This window comes from Vanessa cardui, chromosome 21 (assembly GCF_905220365.1).
Source record: "Vanessa cardui chromosome 21, ilVanCard2.1, whole genome shotgun sequence".
Lineage (NCBI taxonomy): Eukaryota > Metazoa > Arthropoda > Insecta > Lepidoptera > Nymphalidae > Vanessa > Vanessa cardui.
Window position 1 is genome coordinate 12,504,889 of NC_061143.1, and position 24,078 is coordinate 12,528,966.

Consider the following 24,078-nt stretch of genomic DNA (forward strand, 5'->3'; position numbering starts at 1 on the left):
TTATAGAAAACGAACCTTTATCTTATACGTGTAGCTAGATGTTATCCCTAATCGTACTTCATTAAGTGATTGACAACAATGAGGTGTGCTCCAAATTTACTAATTGTACGATCTATATGTATAATATTGTTTATTATACTATAATATGTACATTCTAAAAAACAAACAACTCTAAATATACTCGTTTTGAAACGAAGCGGAAACGAAGTAAAAAAAATATTGAGTACTTTTTATTATAATGAAAACAACCGCTCAGCTTCGCTTTTCATATGCATTTTCATATGCGTTTGGATCGCTTGATCGACGCGCTACAATGTATTCAATAGACAAAAGTAATAAAGTCTAGGTATGCTAAAAAATCACGAGATTAAATATGTTACTTGTATTTACCTGTGCACTAGCGGCGGGTGCAATAATTTCGATGATCTCCGGTCTGTTGTCGTCGGCGGGAGCGGGCGCCGGGTCGGGCTGCGCCTCGGGGGCGGGCTGCGGCGCTGGTGCCGCCGCCACTGCCGCTAGTAAGGCCAGTAAGTAAATTGCACTCTTCATTTTTCCTATCTTTCTTATGGCGTTTTCCTAAGCTTTCCTTCTTTTTCGTATTGTGAATAATCTGTAAACAAAATTTATAATTAGTAATTTAAAACATCATTTATGAGCCATTTTTATGTGCTTTTGATTGAGAGAGCAATTTTGGTAATACAACATTATGTGTGCATTATTGTACATAACAGGAATTATGTAAGTATTTGATTGCCTTTGTCAGAACACTAAAACCGGCAAATAGTATATATGTAGAGATGGGCAAGCTTTTGTCTGAATAGATTTGTAATTTTGTTATTTGATATTAATCAAATATGTAATTAATGAACGAAATATTTATGAAGATATATTATGTTAAACGTTAACATACCGAACCAGTTTCTGTTATGTTGATATGACTTTGAACTCAATTCAACTGAAAGTAAAGTGGATAGCCTTCAGGTTTCTTTTATTGTCCATTTTTATTTTATTGTTAACTAAAATTAATTAAGTGTTTACTGAGGTTGATGTGGTTGAAAAAATAGCGCTTAGACACCTTCTACCAAGAAAATACGGCGAGTCGAGGCGAGGAGGCTCTACCTGTGATAAGTCGTTACAAGACTTATGTGGACCAGTTGTCGTACTAATCTTAAACTTTTGAACTGACATATTTGAAAATGAAAACTGGAAGGCAACCGGCGACTGTCAGCTGAATCTATCATCAAACATATAAATGTAAACTGATCGTTGATTTATGATCAATCCTTAATAATTAAGATCTAAAGTTACATAATTCCTTGTATATGAGTAAGTAAAGTTGTTGTATTTGTACAGATCATATCGTTATCGTTAAGTGTAGGTGTTGCGTATTCTCATAGCGCGGTAACGGCTCGCGTGCGGTAACAAACTAGAACGTCCAGAGTCGTTTAAATATATTGTATAATAAATTGTATTTTATTGGGTATTCATCTCAGCTCAGGCCGCGTGACGCAAGACATACAATATTGCACTTCTTGACCTATTGCTGTGTTTTAATATCGACAGAATCTCAAGTGAAGGCTTCATATTTATTTAACACTAGTGTGACTAAATGTTTTATAGCAAGGTCTATGAATCTCGCCACAAAAATATTTTAACATCATGATATCCTTGGACAAAACATTTTACAGTTTTTTCATAAAGAGTTTTTTCATAAATAGTGATATTAAATACATTTTATTTTCACTAAATTAATATAATTGAATATTTCTGTTGTCGGTAATTATCACCGTAATTGCGTCAACACTAATATGAGTTGTGCTAATTAATTATGAGTTAAGTTACCTTGGTCAATGTAAAACATTTAAAATGTATTTTTCATTGCTACATAATTTTATTTATTCGTTAACACGTGTCGACCGCTCACATTTCGACAGCGAGTGTTGCTCAAGTCGAGCTTTTAATATGCTAATATATTTATTAGCATCATCTTAACGCCTTGGACGCCGCGATAACACCGGCAAGATAGAAGATGTGTTTATGAAAAATATTCCAAGTAAGAGTAAGTTTTGTCTACGACTCAGCAGAAAAGAGTTATCACTCTTACAGAGCGAGATTGACTGCTTTCTCTAACTACGATCATGCCGAGTTCTGTTTTAAACAACTTTAAAATGATGTTTATTGTTTGGACCTTAAACTTAGCTTCGGACCTCACGTACTATTAAAGCGTCGACATTAAACAAAATACCATTATTTGTCAAAGTTTGAATGTACTAGAGTTTTTGTCTGTAATAGTGTATTGTTCATAAGAATTAGTCAGTTAATATGGTATAGTTGTTCACGCCATTGTATTGGCGAACTTTTTTTATAAGCATTTCATTTGTGTAATCTGTTGCAATTGTTAGTTGGCTCAACTAAATCGTAAGTGTAATAAGAATAAAACATAAAAGAAATAATATTGTCCAGCACGAGAGCTGAGATGGCCCACTACATGAAACACCATTCTTAGCCATTTAGCCAAACTCAGGAATTTCTTAGCCAAACTCAGGAAATCATTACGAGTTTTCACGAGTTTAAGTTTTGTTTATAATTCATCTCGTGCTCGGAAAAAACCTGCATGAGCCTGTTTACAATAATATTCTGCCGCATCCGGTAAGTGCGATGGATTTTGCCTCGAAACTTTATCAGGATTAGAGAGGAGGCCGTAGGCTGGAAGCCTTAGCCCAGCACAGTGAAGATTTGAGTTTGTAAGTGTGTTTTTTTCAGTGCATATTGATAATCAACAAATTTTAGCGTTATTTATGCAGGGTCACTCTTAATCTTTTTTATGTAAGGAAATCATATAAATAATAAATTATTTATTAGCGCAATAAAATAGTATTATTTTTATCTCAGTATTTTTTCGACATGTTAACAGATGGCGCTGGTCGTACCTCTTTACGAAACCGTTTGCTATAAATAATAAATTGTAGTAAATTTCAAGTAAAATTAATATGATAATGCAACCTTGTCTTATGTATTGAGCGAAGAAATGTCAGATTATTGTTTCCGGGATCTGATGCGAAAACAACTGTCATGAATTAAATAATGTATTTAGATAAGTACCTAGAATTGTTCTACGAAAAATTCAAAGTTCGAAGTGGGTTGAGCTTTCAAAATGGTTATTCACGCGATCAAAGCTCGCCACCTTTTTTGAGACTATCGTAACATGATATCTCAAGTACTACTTGATTGGTTCCTTGATTGGTTAGAATTTGAATTTGTTATTATTATATTATATAGTATTTTTATTGAAAATTGTGGTAAATTGATTGTCAATAGAAGTTCTTTGAAAACTTGGACGAATTCACCATTTTATTGGTTGAATTTTTCTATTTTATTTCAGGTTACTAGAAAACGTACAATTAAGACAACTAGAACATGGCAATTTTGAGACCAGTTCAAGCTTGTGTATTTGGATTAATTCCTCAAACATAAAAAATATCGGTAAAATTATGCCTATTAAAAACACAGTGTTTTTATCCTGAGTATTTCAAATACGTGCTTCTAGATATTTTAAAGTAGATAGTACTGTAATCATTCTGTTTAATGACTTAAGGAAACAAAACATTTACAGTCTTTTAACTTCGGGGGAAAAATCGCAGTCGACAACTAGTTTAAAGGGTTTAACAGTTTTATAATGTTTCTAAATTGTGTGAAAAGTGGGCAATTTAATGTTAACGATGCCAAAACTGTCCTTCTGACGATCACGACCTCGATTACAATCCAAGGTATATAATACAGCCATTATTCACAGGACGGCCTGCGTGCTTCTAACTTATCTGAGATATCTGTCGTCGTTTTAGGACATTACGTCGTAGTTAGTAGTTAGTGCATACGATTATTGTTTTTTTAATTTTTAAAATAATATAAACTTCATATTATCAACATTTTTATTACAAACTGTTATTGACTTAAAGTCCATCAGTTGAGTCGTTGAAAATACAGATCAAAAATTAATATAATTTTGCAGGTTTTAGATTTTCGAGAGTAATTGAACGATATTTTTATATAGATTATTAGTGAACTTTTATTATTCGTTTAGGTTTGAACGAGTGACTACATATATCAATCATTATATAACCCATTTGCCTTTACTGTAGGTAAATTGACTTATGTGAACGAGTGTGCTCGTCATTTAAGTGACTCATATTCCTATAATTGCTTCTCAACGACTTATGTCGCTCCATGAGATTTCTTATGTGCACATATGTATCTGTGACCAACAGTAACATACCATATTATACTGAGTTTCATTTCGAACCGATAGTATAGATTTACTAAGAAAATAATCTTGCATTAATAATAATATAACCTCGCGAGCCTAACTCTTGTCAAATGTTACGAAGTAGAGCCTGCGGTAGAGTTTGGACTGTATGGCAACAAATAGCTCGTAAGAAGTGACGCGAGTAACATTGAGTGACAGTTTCTACATCGGTCGACGAAGGATTATTTTCAAGTTACAAAAGCGGCCGTTATGTGATACGCTATGAATAATGACATTTGCATTAGTGACGAATGGCAACACTTCGCGCTCGGCCAAACCGCAGCGAGTGCGCCGGAGGAAAATAAGAGCACATTATCAGAGACAAATTTAAACGTTATACTGAGGTGACGATTGATGAAATAAAATTTATTTATTGTCTGCCTTATAGAGTATATTATCATGATAAGAATTATCGATTGATGCCCTTGTTTATTATTAATTTGACGCAGTTTAATAGAAATACTACAATACTCGATGTTGCGACTGAGTTCCTGATAATATTCGAATACTCGATTCGACTATTCGAATCTCAAATTAAATATGTTATAACAACAAAGAAGTAAGTTGTGATCGCTTTATTTAATAGTTCAGAAAGTGATTGTGAAGACGCAACGCCTTCGGTAAACATAAAGCCGGTGGATGTTACACACTCTCGTTGCCTCACCGTTCCCCAGCGCGCTTGCTCTATCTGCACGATTTATCACAGTGTTTCGACACGTAGGAATATCACTGCTTTCCGTATACTTGTAAAAACCCAACCACTTAATTTTCCTTAAAAGCTGCTGTAATTATTGTTCCAGCGACCGACATGGTTGGTTAATAGCCGTTTAGCAAAATGAACGATTACTTATTTACCTATCATTACGGACTAAGCGGTATTATTACGTAAGTTCTGCTTTATCAATGTTTTACATATTATTGTATAAACAAGTTTTTAACATCATTTTTCATTCATTTCATACTTGGTGGTAGGGCTTTGTGCAAGCCCGTCTGGGTAGGTACCACCCACTCATCAGTTATTCTACCGCCAAATAACAGTATTTAGTATTGTTACTTAGTTTGTTATAGTGTTCCGGTATGAAGGGTGAGTGAGCCAGTGTAACTGCAGGCACAAGGGACATAACAACATAGTTCCCAAGGTTGATGGCACATTGACGATGTAAGGAATAGTTAATATTTCTTACAGCGTCATTGTCTATGGGTGATGGTGACCACTTACCATCAGGTGGCCCATCTGCACGTCCAACAACCTATACCATAAAAAAAGTTATAATTTTGTTTTCATTTATATATGTAGCTACAATAAACTACAATGGTTAGCTATTGTGTAATGTGTTCTTTTTTGAGACTTTAATTATTTACTAGCATTACAAAAACAAATTTGTTTTGTATAAAATTGTAATTACAACAAGTACTGGTTACTTTTATTTTTAATAATACAATACTCTATAATAAAGACTTTAGATACAATCAACGCAGTTCAATGACTAGTTAAAGTTTCGAAAACTCCGGAGTCGATCAAAACGCGTGCAAGTTGTCGAAACGCCTGAAGTTAACCTTGGCCCAGATCAATAAATAACCCTTATACTATAATCTGACTTTGAATTAATAAGTAATTAAAACCGAATATATACACTATTATAATCTTATTTCTCAAATATTTCAATCATTTATCGCCCTTGATTCGTATTATTTACACTTTTTATATTAGTTTCTTAAAATGAATTACGAAATTTTACTTTATAATTAGTTATTGAGAGACCACAATATCTTATTATTAAATATTTTTATATAATCTGGGAAAATATACAAATTTCATATAACAGCCGCAAGCTCGTGCGTGCCCCGTGAATCCGCCCTGCGCCCGCGCCGGAAGCGATGCTCGAGACGCCGCCAATTATATGGCAAATTACCCGACTATTGTTCTATATAAAGTGCAGACATGTGACATACGCTAACTACGTCTTGCATATCAAATTACCCGCACATGTCTTTCGTGGATACAATTCTGTAGTTAGCCCCTCATTACCCCGTCTGTCCGAGCGCTGCGTCTGCTGTGCGCGCCGCGAGACATGCGAACAATGATATGTTATTATCTTGACTTGTCAAATTATTATATTTCATTAAGATAGATAATTTCAGCGTCCGCGTCTTTTGAGTTATTTCATTATATTGTTAGATATGTGACGTAACCTTCTCGTAACTTGTTAGAGTTTCCTGACAGGCGGAACTTGATCTCGGATGAAGTTAATTTTCATTGTTACTGACGAAATATATGAGCGAATGCATTCACATTATTATTATTATTCTAGAATTATTAATTTTATTTGAAAAGCTCGCATTATATTTCAAAAACAAAAATAGACGAAGTATAATACTTAGCAAATAAATGTATTGGACTATGCAGGTATTTCAAAAGTTACGTAAAGGTTTTTTTCCAGCAAATCAAGTTCGGGTGACAAGGCTGTTGCCATTGACATGTTATTCGTATATTTTTTATAAGCAAGCAAAGCGGACTTAATTGTTAATTTATGCAAATATTATTTAATGAAAATAAATTATATTTAAATAAAATTGAAACTGGATTGTATCTGCCTGGTTGCAATACGAAATAAAGCAACGTCACAAATTTATGAAATAGGAGCTAATCCCGGGCTTTTCGAGGCTTCGTTTAGTAAGAACTATGATATATTCAACGTGATTTTTATTCAGTTTATGCTTTAGTTTATTCAGTTCAATGTATCATTAAATTGGGAGTAACGGTGGGTTTACAATTATCGGTAATTCCAATACACACCGCTGAGTCACCAGTCCGTGTATCCTGTTTGCTTGTAATATATTTTGCAAGTTGTTCAGCCTCGCGCTCTCGAGGTATCTAGTTCGCAGCGGAGGCGTTTCGACTCAAACAATAATTATTCTTAATCTATTTTAGAAATGTTTATTGGTGGCTCAGTATAAATAATGCTCATATTCCTTATAATGATCTTTATATAATGGAATCATTATTTAGTTGTGTTTAGGAAAGTAATATGTTAATGTTTTGTTTGTTTCTTCGAGCTGCAAAATTTCAGTTAATTAATGGTAGCAGGTAGGATATTTTTATTTGTATTGAAATGCAGACTTGTATTATTTTTATATTCGACACTCAAATTAAATTAAACGCTATTTAGTGCCCCTTCGTTTTTCGTTGGCAGCTGGCAGAACTTTTTATTGACCTTATTTATTTTCATAATGTTATCTTAATATTTAAATACTGCGCAACTGAGAGATCGTAAAGCTGATACGAAGGCGAACGATACCGAAGTCATTCTAATCTGTGACCACAACTGGATCTCCGAACCGCATACACTTGTCTCAATCGTTTTGTAACCTATTTCAGAATATGCTTCGTGTTTAGATCTTCTCTGATTGCACTTGCGAACATATTTGTATCAAGGTAACCACGTATAGACGACTCGTGATATTACATATTATAGTAATATGAAGCTGCCTTTTTTAGTGTCTCGTAAATTTGCTTTATGCTTTCGCGTGTCAAAATACAATATTAAAATTGTTAACAATAAAACATTAGCCTTCTTGGTATTGAGGACACATTCATTACGTATCATGCTATAATTACATATAATTTTATTATAGTAATAATAATTGTCAGCTAACATGTTATTATGAGGGATTTGTAATTGTCTGTGAATTTACGGCTGATGAGGACGATACTCAGACATCACGAAGGAGGATAACTTATGACTGAGAGTATCAAAGCACGTAATGTGAATGTTAATCAGTTTAATATATTATACAATATTGTATCGATTTAGTCTAATTTAGATTTAGAGATGATTTATTTCCCATTAAGAACAAAGTTCACTTACATAGGAAACTTAAACTAGTAACATAATAATAAACATATATATAGTTAATGGTGACCTTATTTATACAAACATTCAAACATAATTATAAAGTTTGACAGTATGTTTTTAATTTAGTTTTAAATTTCAAAAAAGATTTTTCGTTAAATATTTCTTTCGGTAGATTATTGTACATTAGCGCTCCTTCAAATTGTATAGTTTTGTTACCATAATGTTTAGTTCTAGACTTAGGTATTTGTAATTTATGTATATTTCGTGTATAGTATTTGTGTGATTTAGTCTTAAAAGTAGTTTGTGTGTGTATAGATCCTGAGAGAATTTTTCTTATAAGTATGCATGTTTTGTATTTGTATAATTGTGCTATAGATAGTGTATTAGTTTTCTTGTAAAGTTCTTTGGTTGGAAAGCGGTAGTCCAGTTGGTGTAGTGTTTTTAATAGTTTGTTTTGTGATATTTGTAAATCTTTTAAATTAGTTTTGTGTGCAGATCCCCATACTTCTATTAAATATTCAAGTGAGGGTTTAGCCAATGAGTTATAAATAATAGTTCGAACTTTATATGGAATACATCGGACACACCTGCGTAAAGCTCCAGTCAGTGATGTTATTTTAGTTTGCAAATAATCTAAATGAGGTTGCCATGATAGTTTGGAATCTAAGAGTAAACCAAGATACTTTTCTGTTTCAGATTTTTTAAGTTTAGTATTATTTATGGTTAGGAATTCATAATTAGGGATCTTTTTATTTTTAGCAGTAAAAAGCATATAGGAGGTTTTCGTAACATTTATACTTAGCAAATTGCATTGGAACCATTCATTTAGTATATTTAAATCTGCTTGTGCGTTAGATATTATCTCATGTATTGAGTCTCCAAAAAAGAACAGACATGTGTCATCTGCGTATAATGACACTTCTCCGTGTAATCCTAAATTACCAATATCGTTAATGTAGATTAAGAATAATAGAGGGCCTAGAATTGACCCCTGAGGTATACCGCAATTGATATTATATGAACTGCTTTTGAAATTTTCGATTTTTACTATTTGTTGTCTGTTCGTTAAGTATGACTTAAGGACGCTAAAAGCTGATCCAGATACACCTATTTTTTGCAATTTATGAAGCAAGATATTATGTGAGACGGTATCAAACGCCTTTTTCAAGTCAATAAATATACCTAAAGCTATCCTTTTCTGATCTATATTAATTTTTATTTTAGAAATTAGATCAATTGTAGCTGCAAGAGTATTTGATTTAGCACGAAACCCATACTGACCTTTATAAAGAAAATTTATTCCAGTGAGATAATTATATATACGCGTGTACAAAACCTGCTCAAATACTTTTGATAGAACGGGCAAAACCGATATAGGACGATAGTTCCCAGGGTCAGTCCTCGAGCCAGCTTTATAAATAGGGATAACTTTAGCCACCTTTAAGCTATCTGGGAATACACCGTCTCTGAAACATTTATTAATGCAAAGCGTTAAGTTTTCACTTATTACATCATTAACACATTTAATTGTTTTAGGGGTAATACCATCGACACCTGTGCTTGCATTAGTATTTAGGTTTTTAATGATTGTTTTTATTTCATCTTTTGTACATTTTGTAAATTTTGTGAGTGTTTTCGTGTTTTTGTATGCGGATGACATGTATGAAGTACTTGTTTTATGGTATTTGGATGGTATAGAGTTAGCTAAAATGGAGCCTATTGACGAAAAGTAAGAATTAAAAGTTTCACATATTTCCGTACCATCACTAATAATTTTATCGTTTACTATAAGCTTAGGGAGAATATTATCATTTACGGTTTTATAATTGGCAAAAGTATAGATAAGGTCCCACATTCTTTTAGGCTTGTTGTAACATTTAATAAATGAGTTAAAATAAAATTTATCCTTAATGTCTCTAATAGCACTTCCAACTTTGTTTCGTAAATTATTAAATTCCTTTCTTAGTTCCATATTATCTGTATCTTGTTTAACATTTTTCCACGCGATATTACGGTTTTTAATTTCATCCAGTATATGTTTGTTTATCCAGTCGTCTTTTGGTAGATTTTGTATTTTGTATTTAATTACTTTATTATTCTCTATAATCGTTTTTATGTACTCGTTCAGTTCCTCATAGTCGTCTATAATCTGAAGATTTATTTCTGCCATATCTTTATATAAATTGTCATAATTTATTGCTTCATACTTTATTTTCTTTTTGGCTTCTTTTTTATAATTTTTAAATTCACAATATATTTGTTTATGGTCTGATAGCGGTGAATCTATCAGAGCAATATGAAAATCATTATTAGTATTTGTACAGACGTGGTCAAGGATCGATTTAGATGTTTCTGTTTCCCTTGTACAAAATTGACTGTTGATTTTATTGAGTATTATATAACCGGACTCTTGTAGTATATATCTGTAATTTGCTTCTGCAATTAGCTATTTACGTATAGGATTTTTTTAATATTTTAACCTGCGTGGGTAGTTTTATTTATTTTGTACAAATATTCGTAGAAAGATTATATATCGTTTACGTTAATATTAATGTGTTCCCCTCTAAAGCTACGATATTATGGGCGTATGCGACCGTTACCTATACCCTGTTTTCGTTAAATAGATACCCTTAAAATCCGACATTTATTTTATATATAAATTGAATGTATCCTTTAAAAATATTTTTTTTTCTGTTATTAACTGTTCTGATCAGACGTCAATCGTACGGTCGCTGGACGCCGCCACTCACTCGCTCGGCCTTGTTACTAATTTATTTAGCCGTAAAATTATAACGCCCCATGTAACTATTAAATACATTTCATATTAAGGTTATTAAAGGAAGTGTTGTGTGAAATAATCTACATAATAATATTTGAGGTTTATCCTTGTTTAAAGGTTACATTACGTTGGCGTATTTTTTTTACTTTCGTTTCGTTGCAATTATTTTTAAATGCAATTTTTATAATCATATATAGTTACACACGCAGAAAATAATCTTGTTTTAAGAATTTATAACATATGTTTATATTATATATTGATATTTCAACGCATTAAAAGGTAAAATCCGTATCCAGAAGAATATATAACGCGTGTAGTTTTTGTTTGCATTATACGAGTACATGTTCGTTGTTCAATTTACGGATGAATAATGCATAGAAATGATTTTCGTTCACAATTTCATAAGTTTTTAAGTAGTCGGTGTAGCGCGGTTATTTCTGTAGCCAGCTAATGTTTAGTTTTATACGATAATTTTGCAACAATTTATATAAGACCGAGTTATTTTAATGGTATAATAATATTTATTAAAACTCTATTGCAATATTAATACATTTAGATTTACGTCGATGGTTTCATGGAATATTTTACAACCGGTATAATTTAGTTATGAAAAAAAAATAATTAAAAGTTATAATATTAGAATTTGGTTACAAGAAGGTCGCGGTAAATATGACGCGAGTGAGTTTTGTGATTAAGTAGTTGCGATCGAAAGGCTAACAGTTTGGTGCACTGGTCTCGTGAACTTAATTGATATTATTGAAAGCAATCGAGTGTGAACCACAGGGTCGTATTTGATTGATTTCGTTACGCCAAAATTAATCGAATCGAAATAAATCAAGTAAACCATAATGCAGCTGGTTAAAATTATGCGCCATAAAAGTAACTTGTAAAATTTATGTCGTATTAATGCTTAAAAGTTATCAATTCTAATCAATTTAGCGTTCTGTGTTTCTTATTTGTCGACCAATAAGTTTAGGTCAATGTATGTGTGTCGCGTCAAATAATGTTACGTGAATAACATCAGGAAGTACTTGACTTACGTAACGCGCAAACACACATTCGACAGAACAAGTGGTCAAACTATTGATATTTATAAACCATACCACTTGTGTGTAATATTTTTCCTTATTTTTAAATATGTGTAAGATGAGTAAATGTATGTTTATATATATTTACTCGTTTTGTATACACTCAACTCAATCACTTAAGGATAGATATGGTGCTTAAGACTTCAATATTTAAAAGGAATATATGTAAACATTTAGTAACATGTCCAATCGCCGTTATTTAAAAAAAACATAACAAAATTTATATGAAACCTTTAATCGGTGAGCGGAGCGAGGACCTGTTTGCAAGCCACGCCCGCGCATGCGCGTTAAGGTAGTCCAATCTCAATATTCGTTCTAACGTGTATTTTGTAAATTATTAGATTGCATTCATTATATACACTTACAAAGTTTATCCGTTACTTTTAATGAAACACATAATATATGTGTTTCATTAAAAGTAAAAGTCTCTTTATATTAAGTCAATGTATAGAAATATTATATAATAACATTTACGTGGCGCCGTATTTAATAGAGCAATAGATTGTGCTGTCCAAAATCTTTGTGGTGTTTTTATCTTGTGCGGAACTGATTTAAAATTTAGTTTTGTATTTCTGTTACACAAATTCCAACAGACGAAGCCGTTTGCTGACAACCAACCTCGTTCTAGTTGAGGTATTTTCAGTTTTCCAGATCGCGAGCCAGTGTCCGATAGCTCTAAAATAACGAAATAGACGACACAATATCGCAATAAAAACGCTTTTTAACTGAGTATGAGAATCGTATTGTATGTTGTGATATAATTCACTACTCTCTTTAGTAATATTTAATACATTTCGACTTTATTGATCAATCGTCAAGGTTTATGAATGCATATTATAAACATGTAAATTTATAGCGTGACCCGTTGCCTTTTATCACCCGTACGAAGGTCAATAAATAAAAATAGATTTTGTAAATATTATTATGTGCGTATAATTAATACTACAATATAAAAAATGTAAAACAATATAAATCGTATATTATTCATGTTACGATACATATATTAGACATCAACGCGTAGCATCATCATATATGAGTTGTACACCGTAGCGCGAAGCTACGACATTATTATTTTAATAAATATGATGAAGTAAATAAATAAAGTCGTTTTACTTGTGACTGTACATATATTTGAGTTATATAATTTGTGTAACAAGATTAGAAGTGAATATTTAACAAGTAATGTAACCTTGACCTCGCATTATATCGACTCTGCATTCGTATTCTCCCTCGTTTAACTCCTTACACAATGTCATACCGGAGCAGATCGATAACATAACATAAAAAGTGGTTTTCCTCAATCCGGTACATCGACCTTACTTTCGAAACACTTTATGTTTTCGTCAACGGAACGAGAAAAATAAAATACTAAGAGTCATGAAAAGTTAATCATTCGCCTGAAGACGACGACGGACGGACATGATTAGCTAATCGAACCTTGTCTCTACGAGTAACTCCACTTATTTGAATCAAATTGATTGTGGACTTAGTTCCTGTGTTGTTTTAATTTAACGAATATTAACCGACCAGAGTACATATTTAGTTGCGTTATACTTTATCATACTAAGTTATACTTAGTAAAATTAACTGCATAATAATAACTGTTTTTTAAATACAGACATTTAACGACAGGTGAAGTTCAACGACAATTAAGAGATCCGTTCCACTTTGTAAAGGAGGGCCGAGCTGGCGACGTAGACTCGTAAACGAAATCAAAAGTGTTCTCGATACGGCGGCGGCGGCGCGGGTCACATAATGCGTGTGGAACGCTCAAGCGAACAGCTGTTCGTTACTCAACTCCCCTTTCCCTCTCGGCCGCCTTCCGCAGCGCCCGCGCCACGACAGCTGACTAATTGTTAAATTACACAAACGAACTCTAGGAATCATTTTCCTAGAATATTAAAAATACATTTCTAATAATTGAGCAAACGAAATAAAAGACAATTTTTGTGTGAAACCGGAAGAAAACAACATTTTTTTCGGAATATACATTTTAGACGATTATTCTTAACCTTCCAAATATAAACGATTGTTTCACAAATCATTTACTTTATTGAAGTCGGTGTCCACTAACCGATGGCCGCACTCGCCGCCGCGACACGACCGCGATCAATCGCCTTGAATTATTGAACTTTTTCAGAATACTGTTTCACGCTCATTGCTGGCTTTAATTTTATAGCACAATACAGTTGTCGATTTTACACCGCAGAGTTTCGCAAAAATTGCTTGTCAATGCCGCCGTACGAGTGGAGTCAATTTGCGGGATAAATTGATTCCTAGAATAACTTCGTCAGCCGCTTCGGTGGTTCACTGGCTTTTGAGGCTGCCAGCTGAGGCCGTGAGGAGCGATCGATTGTACAATTAAAAACACCCACTTTTCAATTGTTATGTAATTGCTTAAAATTGTTTCGATAATAGTAATGTGCGCACGTTTATTGTTATAGTTACAAAAAGCAATACTAATATCATTACAATTGATCACGTTATTATAATAGCAATCAATGTGTGTTGTCATAATCGAACCTTAAAATGTAGAACAACGAGCTATTTCCTGTTATAAATTACATTCTGCATTATTTTTGCATAAAAATGAAATGTTAGAGATCGAATCTTGACACATTACAACGCTATTATTTAAAGTACTTCTGGAAGTAACCTATTAAAATTGGTTTATGGGTTGAATGTTGTTTTAGACATCTTCTTCAAAAATATATTCCTTTATCAATAAATGAGAGAACGTTTTTTAATAACATCAAAAGGCTATTAAACCTTGACTATTTATTGTAAATCCTACACATTACGTATTTATTTAATTTTGAAAAATCAATTACGTCATGTAATTGGTAAACCATCGATTTGCTCAATGTGACACACATCACACATTTGGTTTCATTTTGTTAGACTTATATTAATTTTTATTTGGTTGAAATATGCACACAACATGAAATATATAATTAATTAACTCATATGAACAACGCTGGGCTCCGATGTTATATGTCACGACTATACGTATCGACTGTCGTTTACACAACGTTTTTAAATTGTTATGAAATGTCGAAATTCTACGGTTTTATAGCACGCGCTATGTGCTCCGGCACATGTCAAAACATTTGACATTAAAATTGATTTCTGTTGCCAATTTGAATACGTCTGTAAATTTAATATTTTGGTTATAATTGTAAATTTAAATATTTTTTAAATCTCGAAATCGCCCAATAATTTTATATGTATATTATTTTAATGTTATACCACGCGATGCTGATTTATACAGTAATAATTTTTAATTTGATTTTTATTTGTATATAATTTTTTTCATTTATTCATTCATTATTAATTTTATTAATAAAAAACATTTTTCAATCATGAGCTATGTTCATCATCATCATCATCAGCCCGTTCCCGCGCACTGCTGCACATAGGCCTCTGCAAATGCACGCCACTGTGGTCTTTTTCCGGCTACTCAATAAATCAGTTATCAAATAATATTATAGTAACATTATTTAAATTTAAATTAGTTCTCAAGTTTGAGTCGGAGTGGTTACGTTATGTCATGAGTGCGTTTATATTCTTGACGTATAATATCGAAGCCATCTGGGGATGTAGAATTGATTGCGGACATCCTGTTCAACGATACAGAATATCATATTACAGTAGTACAATTTTGTTTATATAATAGTATGCACTTGCATATTTATTCGCCCTTTAGCCGATGAGAATATTGGAGCAGATCGAGGTACCCTCATATAACTTCGAATCTTAGTGTCATGAAGTCATTGTTTGTCATACTTCGTGTGTACGCCTCCTTGGGCTCTCCAGTGCGTCGGCAACATTTTCTCTAAGAGTGCTCGTTCAGCCCGTGCTCAACATTGAAGCGAGCGCGTGGTTGTGCAACGGATATTTTTATTCGTTCTTATTGGAATAGACTCGAGGTTATGTCGATTAAAGTAGAAAGCAAGCGCTTTAAGCTTCATTTGAAAATAATTTATGTTTCATTTCGTTATTTAAAAGTAAATTAGTTTTAGCAACTTGTACTGACGATGCAATGACCTTGGTGTCGATGTCTTTATAAGGATTTTGCGAAATGCATTTTAAAGGTGCGGTAAAAGGCGAATGATGTAAGAAGTATGCGGAATGAACTTTGAGAGTGAAATGAGAGGTCACCGGCTTTTAAACTCTTTGGCCTTTCAATCGTTGCAACACATGCGACACTACTTAGCAGAAACCTAGTACGTAATATTACTGAAAACCGTAATGTTTGATGACATCTCAAATTAGGTCCATTTGAAATGTATGTCGTCGTTAAAATTTAAAAGGAATTATAAATTTATATCAATATAAAATCGCACTCTATGTTTTAAAAGTATTTAAAATTAATGCATTTAAAAATTCTTCATATCGATACATTAAAACAGACATCATATTAATTGGCGCTTGCTTATAGTCCGAGGCGACTGGTTCCGCCCGGAGCGGTCCGGTCCGCGCCGAGATTGTCATTGTCCGTATTTATATATATCAGTGGGACATATCACTTATTTAAACTTGTTTATTTGTAACTTTAAATACAAAAAACTATTTGCAAATATTTAAAAATTAAAGCGTTACTTTAATATGCGGAAGAAAATGTTGTAATAAAGTTTAAGGACACGGCACAGTGGAAATTACTTATTCAGATGACTTGTTGTGTTATAAAGATTAACATAACTACATATATATTCTCAGAGTCCGTTTAGGAAATAAGTAAATGTTTCTGACGTGAAAGTTGAAATATTACTAATGAGACACTGTTTCTCAAATGACGGAAATCACTATATCCTATATTTATTATTGTGAATACTTAACAATACAGAACTAATTTACTCGATATACTAGACAGAAGGAATCTTGACGCTCACTTAACCATATTACATGAAAATATTATAACGGGTTCTTTATTTTAATATTCGACTCATTAATGCATCGATGTTTGTGTGTCAGTGTGCTACGGCAGCGCTCTGAGGTCTGCTAGTGTGCGTGCGGGAAAGTGGTCGCCGTGACGCAACAGGAGTGACGTAACACTGCGCGCGCACCCGACGAGCAAAAACATTTAACATCACTGATCCTCTAACACATAGAATGTACTTAATATGCTTTTAAAATAATTTCAATTCAAATTAGTATTTTCCTTTTTCCGTTTGTTGTAAGTCTTATTTATCTCGTATTTATGTTTTTATTTTGTGTTTAATATAAAGTATACATAATACACTTAATTACATTTAAGATAAAATCCTTATGAAAGCATTTAGCGGTTTAAAAATGTGTTTTGTAATGGCTGCTTAAAAAAATTATGAAAACCAGTGATAATTATGAAACATAAATTTGTTGTAGTGTGTAAGAATAATAATTCTTTCTTACAAATAAAAATACAAAGCGTGTCACAGATTTGCGATCGGCACTTTTTGTTTTTAGTTCTAAACAAAAAATAGACATAAAATGCGCCAACGTGAAAACCACAATGTAGTTTTGGTTTCTGAGTTGAAAAACTAGATTAGATTTATATAATGATAAAAAAAATCGCATTCAAGGTTGATCCGAATTTAAAAAACATTTTTTGTTAACTCTAAATCTAAAACATTACTTTATTAAATCGTTAAAATAATACAATTCATAGAAGTACAAAAAAAAAGTTATATATTTAACTTCTGAATACTGTTTAATTAGGCACAATGAAACTAGTATTTAATTAACGTACTGACCGTTTTATTGCTAAAAGCAATTATAATTATAACAAAAATAAATAGTCTTTAGATAATATACCTCCAGTGTTGCTTTTGGTGCTTTTAAAAATCTTATTTCCGAGCATAATGAATCATTTCTTACGGTAGTTAAATGAATGCATAAAAATGTGTATTTAATGTGTTTACATAAAAACTTAAAAGTAATAAATACTTAACACCGACTTGATACAACTCGGCCATAACACTTTAACCTGGAGGGGCGCGCCCTCATAAAATACACAGTACTCGTATATATAAAATGTTGAACATTGTTCACGTTCACGTGTAGCATAAACAATATTTTTCATTACTATAGAATAAAGATTTTAAGGTATTTTTCGTTTGTTCACAAACAACAATGAGAACGGGCCTTGCTCTAGCTAGGCTATAGGCTCACACTAAAACTCCTACAAGTTACTTGATGTGAAGTATTCGCAAACTTCCAAGTGTGTAATATTTTAATAATATGCCTCTCGGAGTATCCTGCTCGTAGGCTCGACAAGCCGAGCTTTATGCAATAGTTCAGCCTCAGGTTTTCCGAAGTTGCGTCACAATCAGTTGATCTACCCAAGAGCCGGAGCCCGACCCGCGATGTTTTACCAGCACCATAAGGACTGTTTTGCTGACTTCATAAATTATAATCTTTTGTGAGCGTCAGATGTGACCGACTTAAGTAATGCGTAATTGATGATATTAATGGGTTCAATTGCTGTGTGTAATAATTTAATTGTATGGTAATAAACGCTGGTGCGACGCGAACGCGGAAGTTGCGTCTACTTATTTAACGTAAAAAAATATACGTTCAATTACTTTGAAAACAAAACTACTTAAGTTTTGCGAAATTGCCTTCGAATGAGACCTTCGTATAATATTAAACTGTTTCGATCTACCAACGTGTGTTCAAGATTATATTAAATTGCTACCGCTTATATTTTTGTAGCATACGCGGTTACAAAAGTTAGTCAACTGACTGGAATGATACTGCTCCATTAGTATAGCTTAGTTACTTTCATAGTATTATATCGTAAGGCATTTGGATTTGAAGTAAAGCTATATAACTAATCTAATAGAAATAAAGATATAAAATAGTATAAATATTGAAATGTTTTCATCTTGGGAAAAAGAGCTTTCCGGTTATAATTTTGGAGCAGGAGACTCCGTTGGGGATGTTCTTTATGAAAATCTTTGTTACAACAACATTAAGCGTTTTCACAATAATATAGATCTTTTTGAAAGAAACGGTGATAAGAATTGTATGGTAAAATATATATAAATAAAATACGTGTGTACGGTATGCGTTTCTATAATAAGATTCTTTCAGTTAGTTTTAACATGACCTCTTACAAAAATTGAATCTTATATAAAGAAACATTAATAAAAAAGCCTATAATATATAATGCTACAATATATAAATAATAGTATAAACATATTCAATACAAGATTATAGACGACCTCCACGGTCGAGTGGTGTGTACACCGGTTTTCATGGGTACGCCACTCTGAGGTCCCGGGTTCGATTCCCGGCCAAGTCGATGTAGATTACAATTAGTTTTCTATGTTGTCTTGGGTCTGGGTGTTTGTGGTACCGTCGTTACTTCTGATCTTCCATAACACAAGTGCTTTAGCTACTTACATTGGGATCAGAGTAATGTATGTGATGTTGTCTCAAAAAAAAAAAAAAAAAATATCAAGAATATGAAAGCGTGCACCTGATTGGTTTATTAGTTAATTTCTATGCATGACATATTTACAAATTGACATATTGTACATGTCAGTTTTACATTTAATTGAAAGTGCTTTTACGAGCCTACTTGTACAAATATTTTGATTTAACTTAATAATATTGATATGTTTATAAGTATTATGAAAAGATTATTTATTTTTATTGAGTATTTTGAAAATGCGACTACTGAGACTACTTTCCAAATCACCCAACGAGGCGTTTCGAGGCGCGCTCGTCCGCGCGGCGCTGCGAGTGCGAGCTGTCGCGATGCTCGGCCAAGGTCGAGGGCGCGCGATCCCACGTGTACGCGCGGTGTGTGTGCGCTGCACTCGTCAGCTACTCTATTTATTAATTGTGTTTCCTCGTCCATTGTCTCCCAAGTTCAAGTTTAAATCATTACATCTTCTAATGAACATAAAAGAGTGGGTTTTATTTGTCTTACTGTGACGCGCGCGGCATTTTATGTTATATTTATTTTATATTATATTTATTTTAAAAGATAATTTTTATATTTGTTAAGTGTTGAGCATCCTCATCCATTGATTAAAACCGACAAGGTAGATTTAATATCAAACTGAAAATATTGAAATTTCAGATGTACGATCGAAATATTGATTTACGAGAGTAGGGGGTCAGAGGTCGGCGAGGAGCGTGACACGCGACGTGACAAACGATGCCGTTCGCCGCCCGCCGGGCGCTACCGGTACCGGCTGTTGAGACACACTTGACGCAACCTCTGCAGTAATGTAAGGAGACACTAAGAGATGCCACGACACGACATCAATCAAACCAGCATCATGTTTATGAATAATTATTATATTTAACGACTATTTTAAGACGCTCGTTAAAATACTTTAATGTACTAAAAATTTAAATATAGGTAAGTAATAAACCGAGGAAGCTATTCCGTGAGTTACGTAAAAATATGTCACAACAAAAGTTATATCCTTACACGAGTCGCACTTGTTACTTGAGAGATCTGCAAACTTGTCCTAAACGCAGTAACGCACCTGAGAGACACCGAACAAAACAGAGAAACACAAGATACTCAATTACGGAAAAATAACTCATTTAAACTAATAATGTCGAATATATTTAGTTTGGTAAACATTTTTGTCATATGAATATTTAAATTTATTTTCGATCAGGTCAATTCGAGGCCTACGGCGCGCTACTCAGCCCTGAAGGCTTCAGGCGGCCCAGTTAGTGCGCCTGAATCGGCGCGGGTCAAGAGCGCGTCCTCGCTTGCGAAATGTCAGCCTTTGATCGTGAAAATGAGCGCGGAATTTCGATTTAAGCAATTATCAACGTCACTGGCTAAAATTATGTAGACTGTTATATGTCTGCGATGTATTTATTCATACAAAAATGTGGATATGATGCCATAACATATTTTTTTAAATATTATAGAAAAATATAACCAACATATCTTTTTTATTTATTAATTTTAAAAAAATCGTAGATTTGCTGAACCGACTATTGTCAGTTATGTCCTTTACCCATCTTTTATCCATATGCGACCTCCATTGCACCGCATCCATATGTGACTCGTGTTTAAAAAAATATTTGTTTTTAATTATATTTGTTGTATATTATGTGAGTTACGTTACATAAACCGTAAGTTAAAGGTTATGAATCATTCATAAGGTTAACTTTACTTTAAATTTGATCCCATAAAAAGTGCTTTTAATGTATACAGTTCGAAGAATACATAGAATATCAGTTTTCAGCCAAAACAAAAAGCACATCCAACTTTGTTAAACAATCTGTACTTCCTAACATATAAAACAATATCGCAGTGGACATGGAGTTATTAACCGAGTAGGAAAGAGTTAACACATTAAGCTAACGGTAATTGGATAAGCTCGCAGACGTGTAGCGATCGAGTGTGTCATTCGTTTAGCCGATGGATTTTTCTCTCTGGAGTTATGTAACTGAAGAATTTGTGTTGTTGTTGTCAAATTAGTATGCAAGCTGTGCGGTGCAAGTTTACGGAGAATTTGTTCGAGTACATCTGTTTGCCGATCGCACACCCGCGTTCCAGCCGAGTGTGACTCTAGAACCTTGCGCTCTAACGGCGTGTAAGCGCTGTACAACGTTTTTAGTGTTTATAAAGTTTTATTACGTTCTAAAACGCTTTTTGTACAAAGGAGGTTGAAAAGTACAACGTTCAGCTATATTTAAACATTTTAATTTATAACAAATGTCATTTTGCAATGTTATGAGTAATGTTAACTGTTTTTACATAACGTAGTCTTTGATTTTTTCCGAGACTGGTATTAATGGCTTCAACTTCTTTCAAACTATTATGTCACAAGAAACAATGTAAAACAACTATCACCATCTCCGTTCGTAACCAGAGAGAAGTGCTTTGGAGTATCTAATGCGGTATAAATCGCCGATTTTACATGCGATAAAATAAATAAAAGAATCGCTTCTTACAAAGTGAGCATTTTGTAAATGTCTTCTGAAACGCAATTACAATGCAATATAATGAAGGTACGCCTCTTCTAATCATTTATTTAGAAACATGACTTTGTTTCTCTAATTCTAAAACTAAATCCATTTTTGTTTTACTTTTATGATGGCTGATAGACGATCTCCTGGATTTTACGGCTTATTATCATAGAAATATAGACATGTTAGAAGGTTAATAATGTCCTAATTACGAGCAGCGCGTGTCGCAAGCCGGAGCCGCTCGTGATGCTTGACGCGTATTTTTACATAATTTGTTCGCGTGAGGAGGTCTCAACGCCGATGTTAGACAACTTGCTTACAAATGGCGACTATGAACTCCAAGCGGGCTGTAATGGCTCATGAAACGACTTCGCGTAACTTGTCATTTTGATTTCGGCGATCGTTGGAACGTAATAGAGTGTTGTCGTTCATATATTTTGTCATTTTAAGGTTCGTTTACTAACTGGTGATAATACGTAACAAGCGGACATACGAGGAACAATAATGTGTCGTTTCGAAACAAAAGCTAGCGCTACATGTGATACAGTTGATACAGTTTCAACACGCGTTCGTTCGTTGATAGTTGCTCGTTTGAGTGTTTGCGTAAGAGGCATCGCGTTTGTTTCTTTAATCGAAGTGTAATTGAATATCAAACTCGCATAGAAAGGTGGCGTTACATAACTCGGAACTAAATCTGTACGATTCTAACCGGCGGAAAATATAAATAACATTTGCTTTGCTGTGTTTACTCTGAATCGCTTCTTTGTTCTATTTACAATCTTAAGCGTTTAGTTTTCCTCAATGCGCGTCAAAAACTTGCTGCGTATTAATGTCACGCCGTAGCCATCGACTCATCGCATACATCATCGCGGTCGATAGAAATGGCTTGAGCCACCCGCGCACGTTGCTTTGTTTTGGTCGAGACGTTCGGCGCATCGTAATGTGACTGCGGTCAGTCGGTCAGGCGGCCGGTGAGGTAATCGCCTCTTAATTCGTCACCGCGTCCGATGGAAGCGGAGACAGTGGAAAGTAAAACGGCGAATGTGTGCCGACACGTAACGCCGGCTGATCCGTAGCCGTTTAGATTGATTGACTGCGCTCTCGCAATCGGCGCGGGCTCTGAGCCGATCTAATTAATCGAATGTCGCGCTCATTATTAGTTGCATGTTCCACGCCCTTGACCGACCGGCGCGGGGACACACCTCTTGATCGTTGTCTCCAGGTTCGGGGTAAATTATAATATAAAATATCGCCTAATTGAAAACTAAACGCTACTTGAATTTTACGAATAATACAACAGAATTCGTTCCAAAAGATACATCAAATAGGTCGTGGAGTAGTCACAACAATAACAACAGCGGAATGATAGCAGTATGGTTATTCTATGTTTCATAAAGACCAGCCCGAACACTGACAATACTTCAGGATACAAGCATCTCCCTGAGTTCGATTAACTTTTTACTCTAAGGATTGATGTGGAACGTTAAACAAACACGAAAGAACAAATTGTTAACTAACGTAAACAGCTCTCAGTGCATTGTACTTGTAGTCGTTTACGTAAACTTTTCAGTAGCGGCATATTTTCTATAATAATTAAGACATTTGGTTTTGGTACAAATTAAAAACATAATGACAGACGTGTCAGGCAGTGTCATGCTCACGTGAAAGGGTTCAGGTGACCTTCAGTTTCGTTTCCTCGGAAACACTTCACCGGCACCGATCGCAAATTAGTAATCACAAGTAAAATTCACAAAATAGGGTATTGGCGTAAGTTCCGCCGAGGCTCTGGCCGCTAAAACTCCGGCAAATTAAAGTATCGAAATCAGTGTCGAAACGTGATATGGAGCAACGGTTTTTGATCGGCTCTAGAGCATCGGCGGTTATGCAAGCGGCAAGCGGCGCGGGTACGTACCGGTCGGAGCGCGTGCGGCTGGAGCGGCGCGGTGGGCGCGTGCGGGCGAGACGGGCGCGAGTCACGGAGTGGCGCAGTCGCACGCGCCGCTGCGCTACCACCCTCGCCCCTCGAGGCCCCCTCTCACCGCTCCCCTCTCGCTTCTCTTCTCTGTGCTTCGTAGCTCTCTCGATGCCCTCTTCCGCTGCCTGAAAATTGATACGAGT

General features: G+C 34.2%; 1 protein-coding gene across 1 annotated transcript in view; it reads right to left on the reverse strand.

Annotated features, from left to right (window-relative positions):
* The window catches only part of LOC124538746, a 28,683-nt gene extending 4,670 nt beyond the window's left edge, over positions 1–24,013 (reverse strand). The window contains exons 1-2 of the mRNA XM_047115925.1: positions 23,873–24,013; positions 391–610 (exon numbers count right to left, since the gene is read on the reverse strand). Of these exons, the coding sequence (XP_046971881.1) occupies positions 391–549 (159 nt within the window). The 5' untranslated portion in view covers positions 550–610; positions 23,873–24,013. The remainder of the gene's footprint in view (positions 1–390; positions 611–23,872) is intronic.
* Between the last annotated feature and the right edge of the window lie 65 nt (positions 24,014–24,078).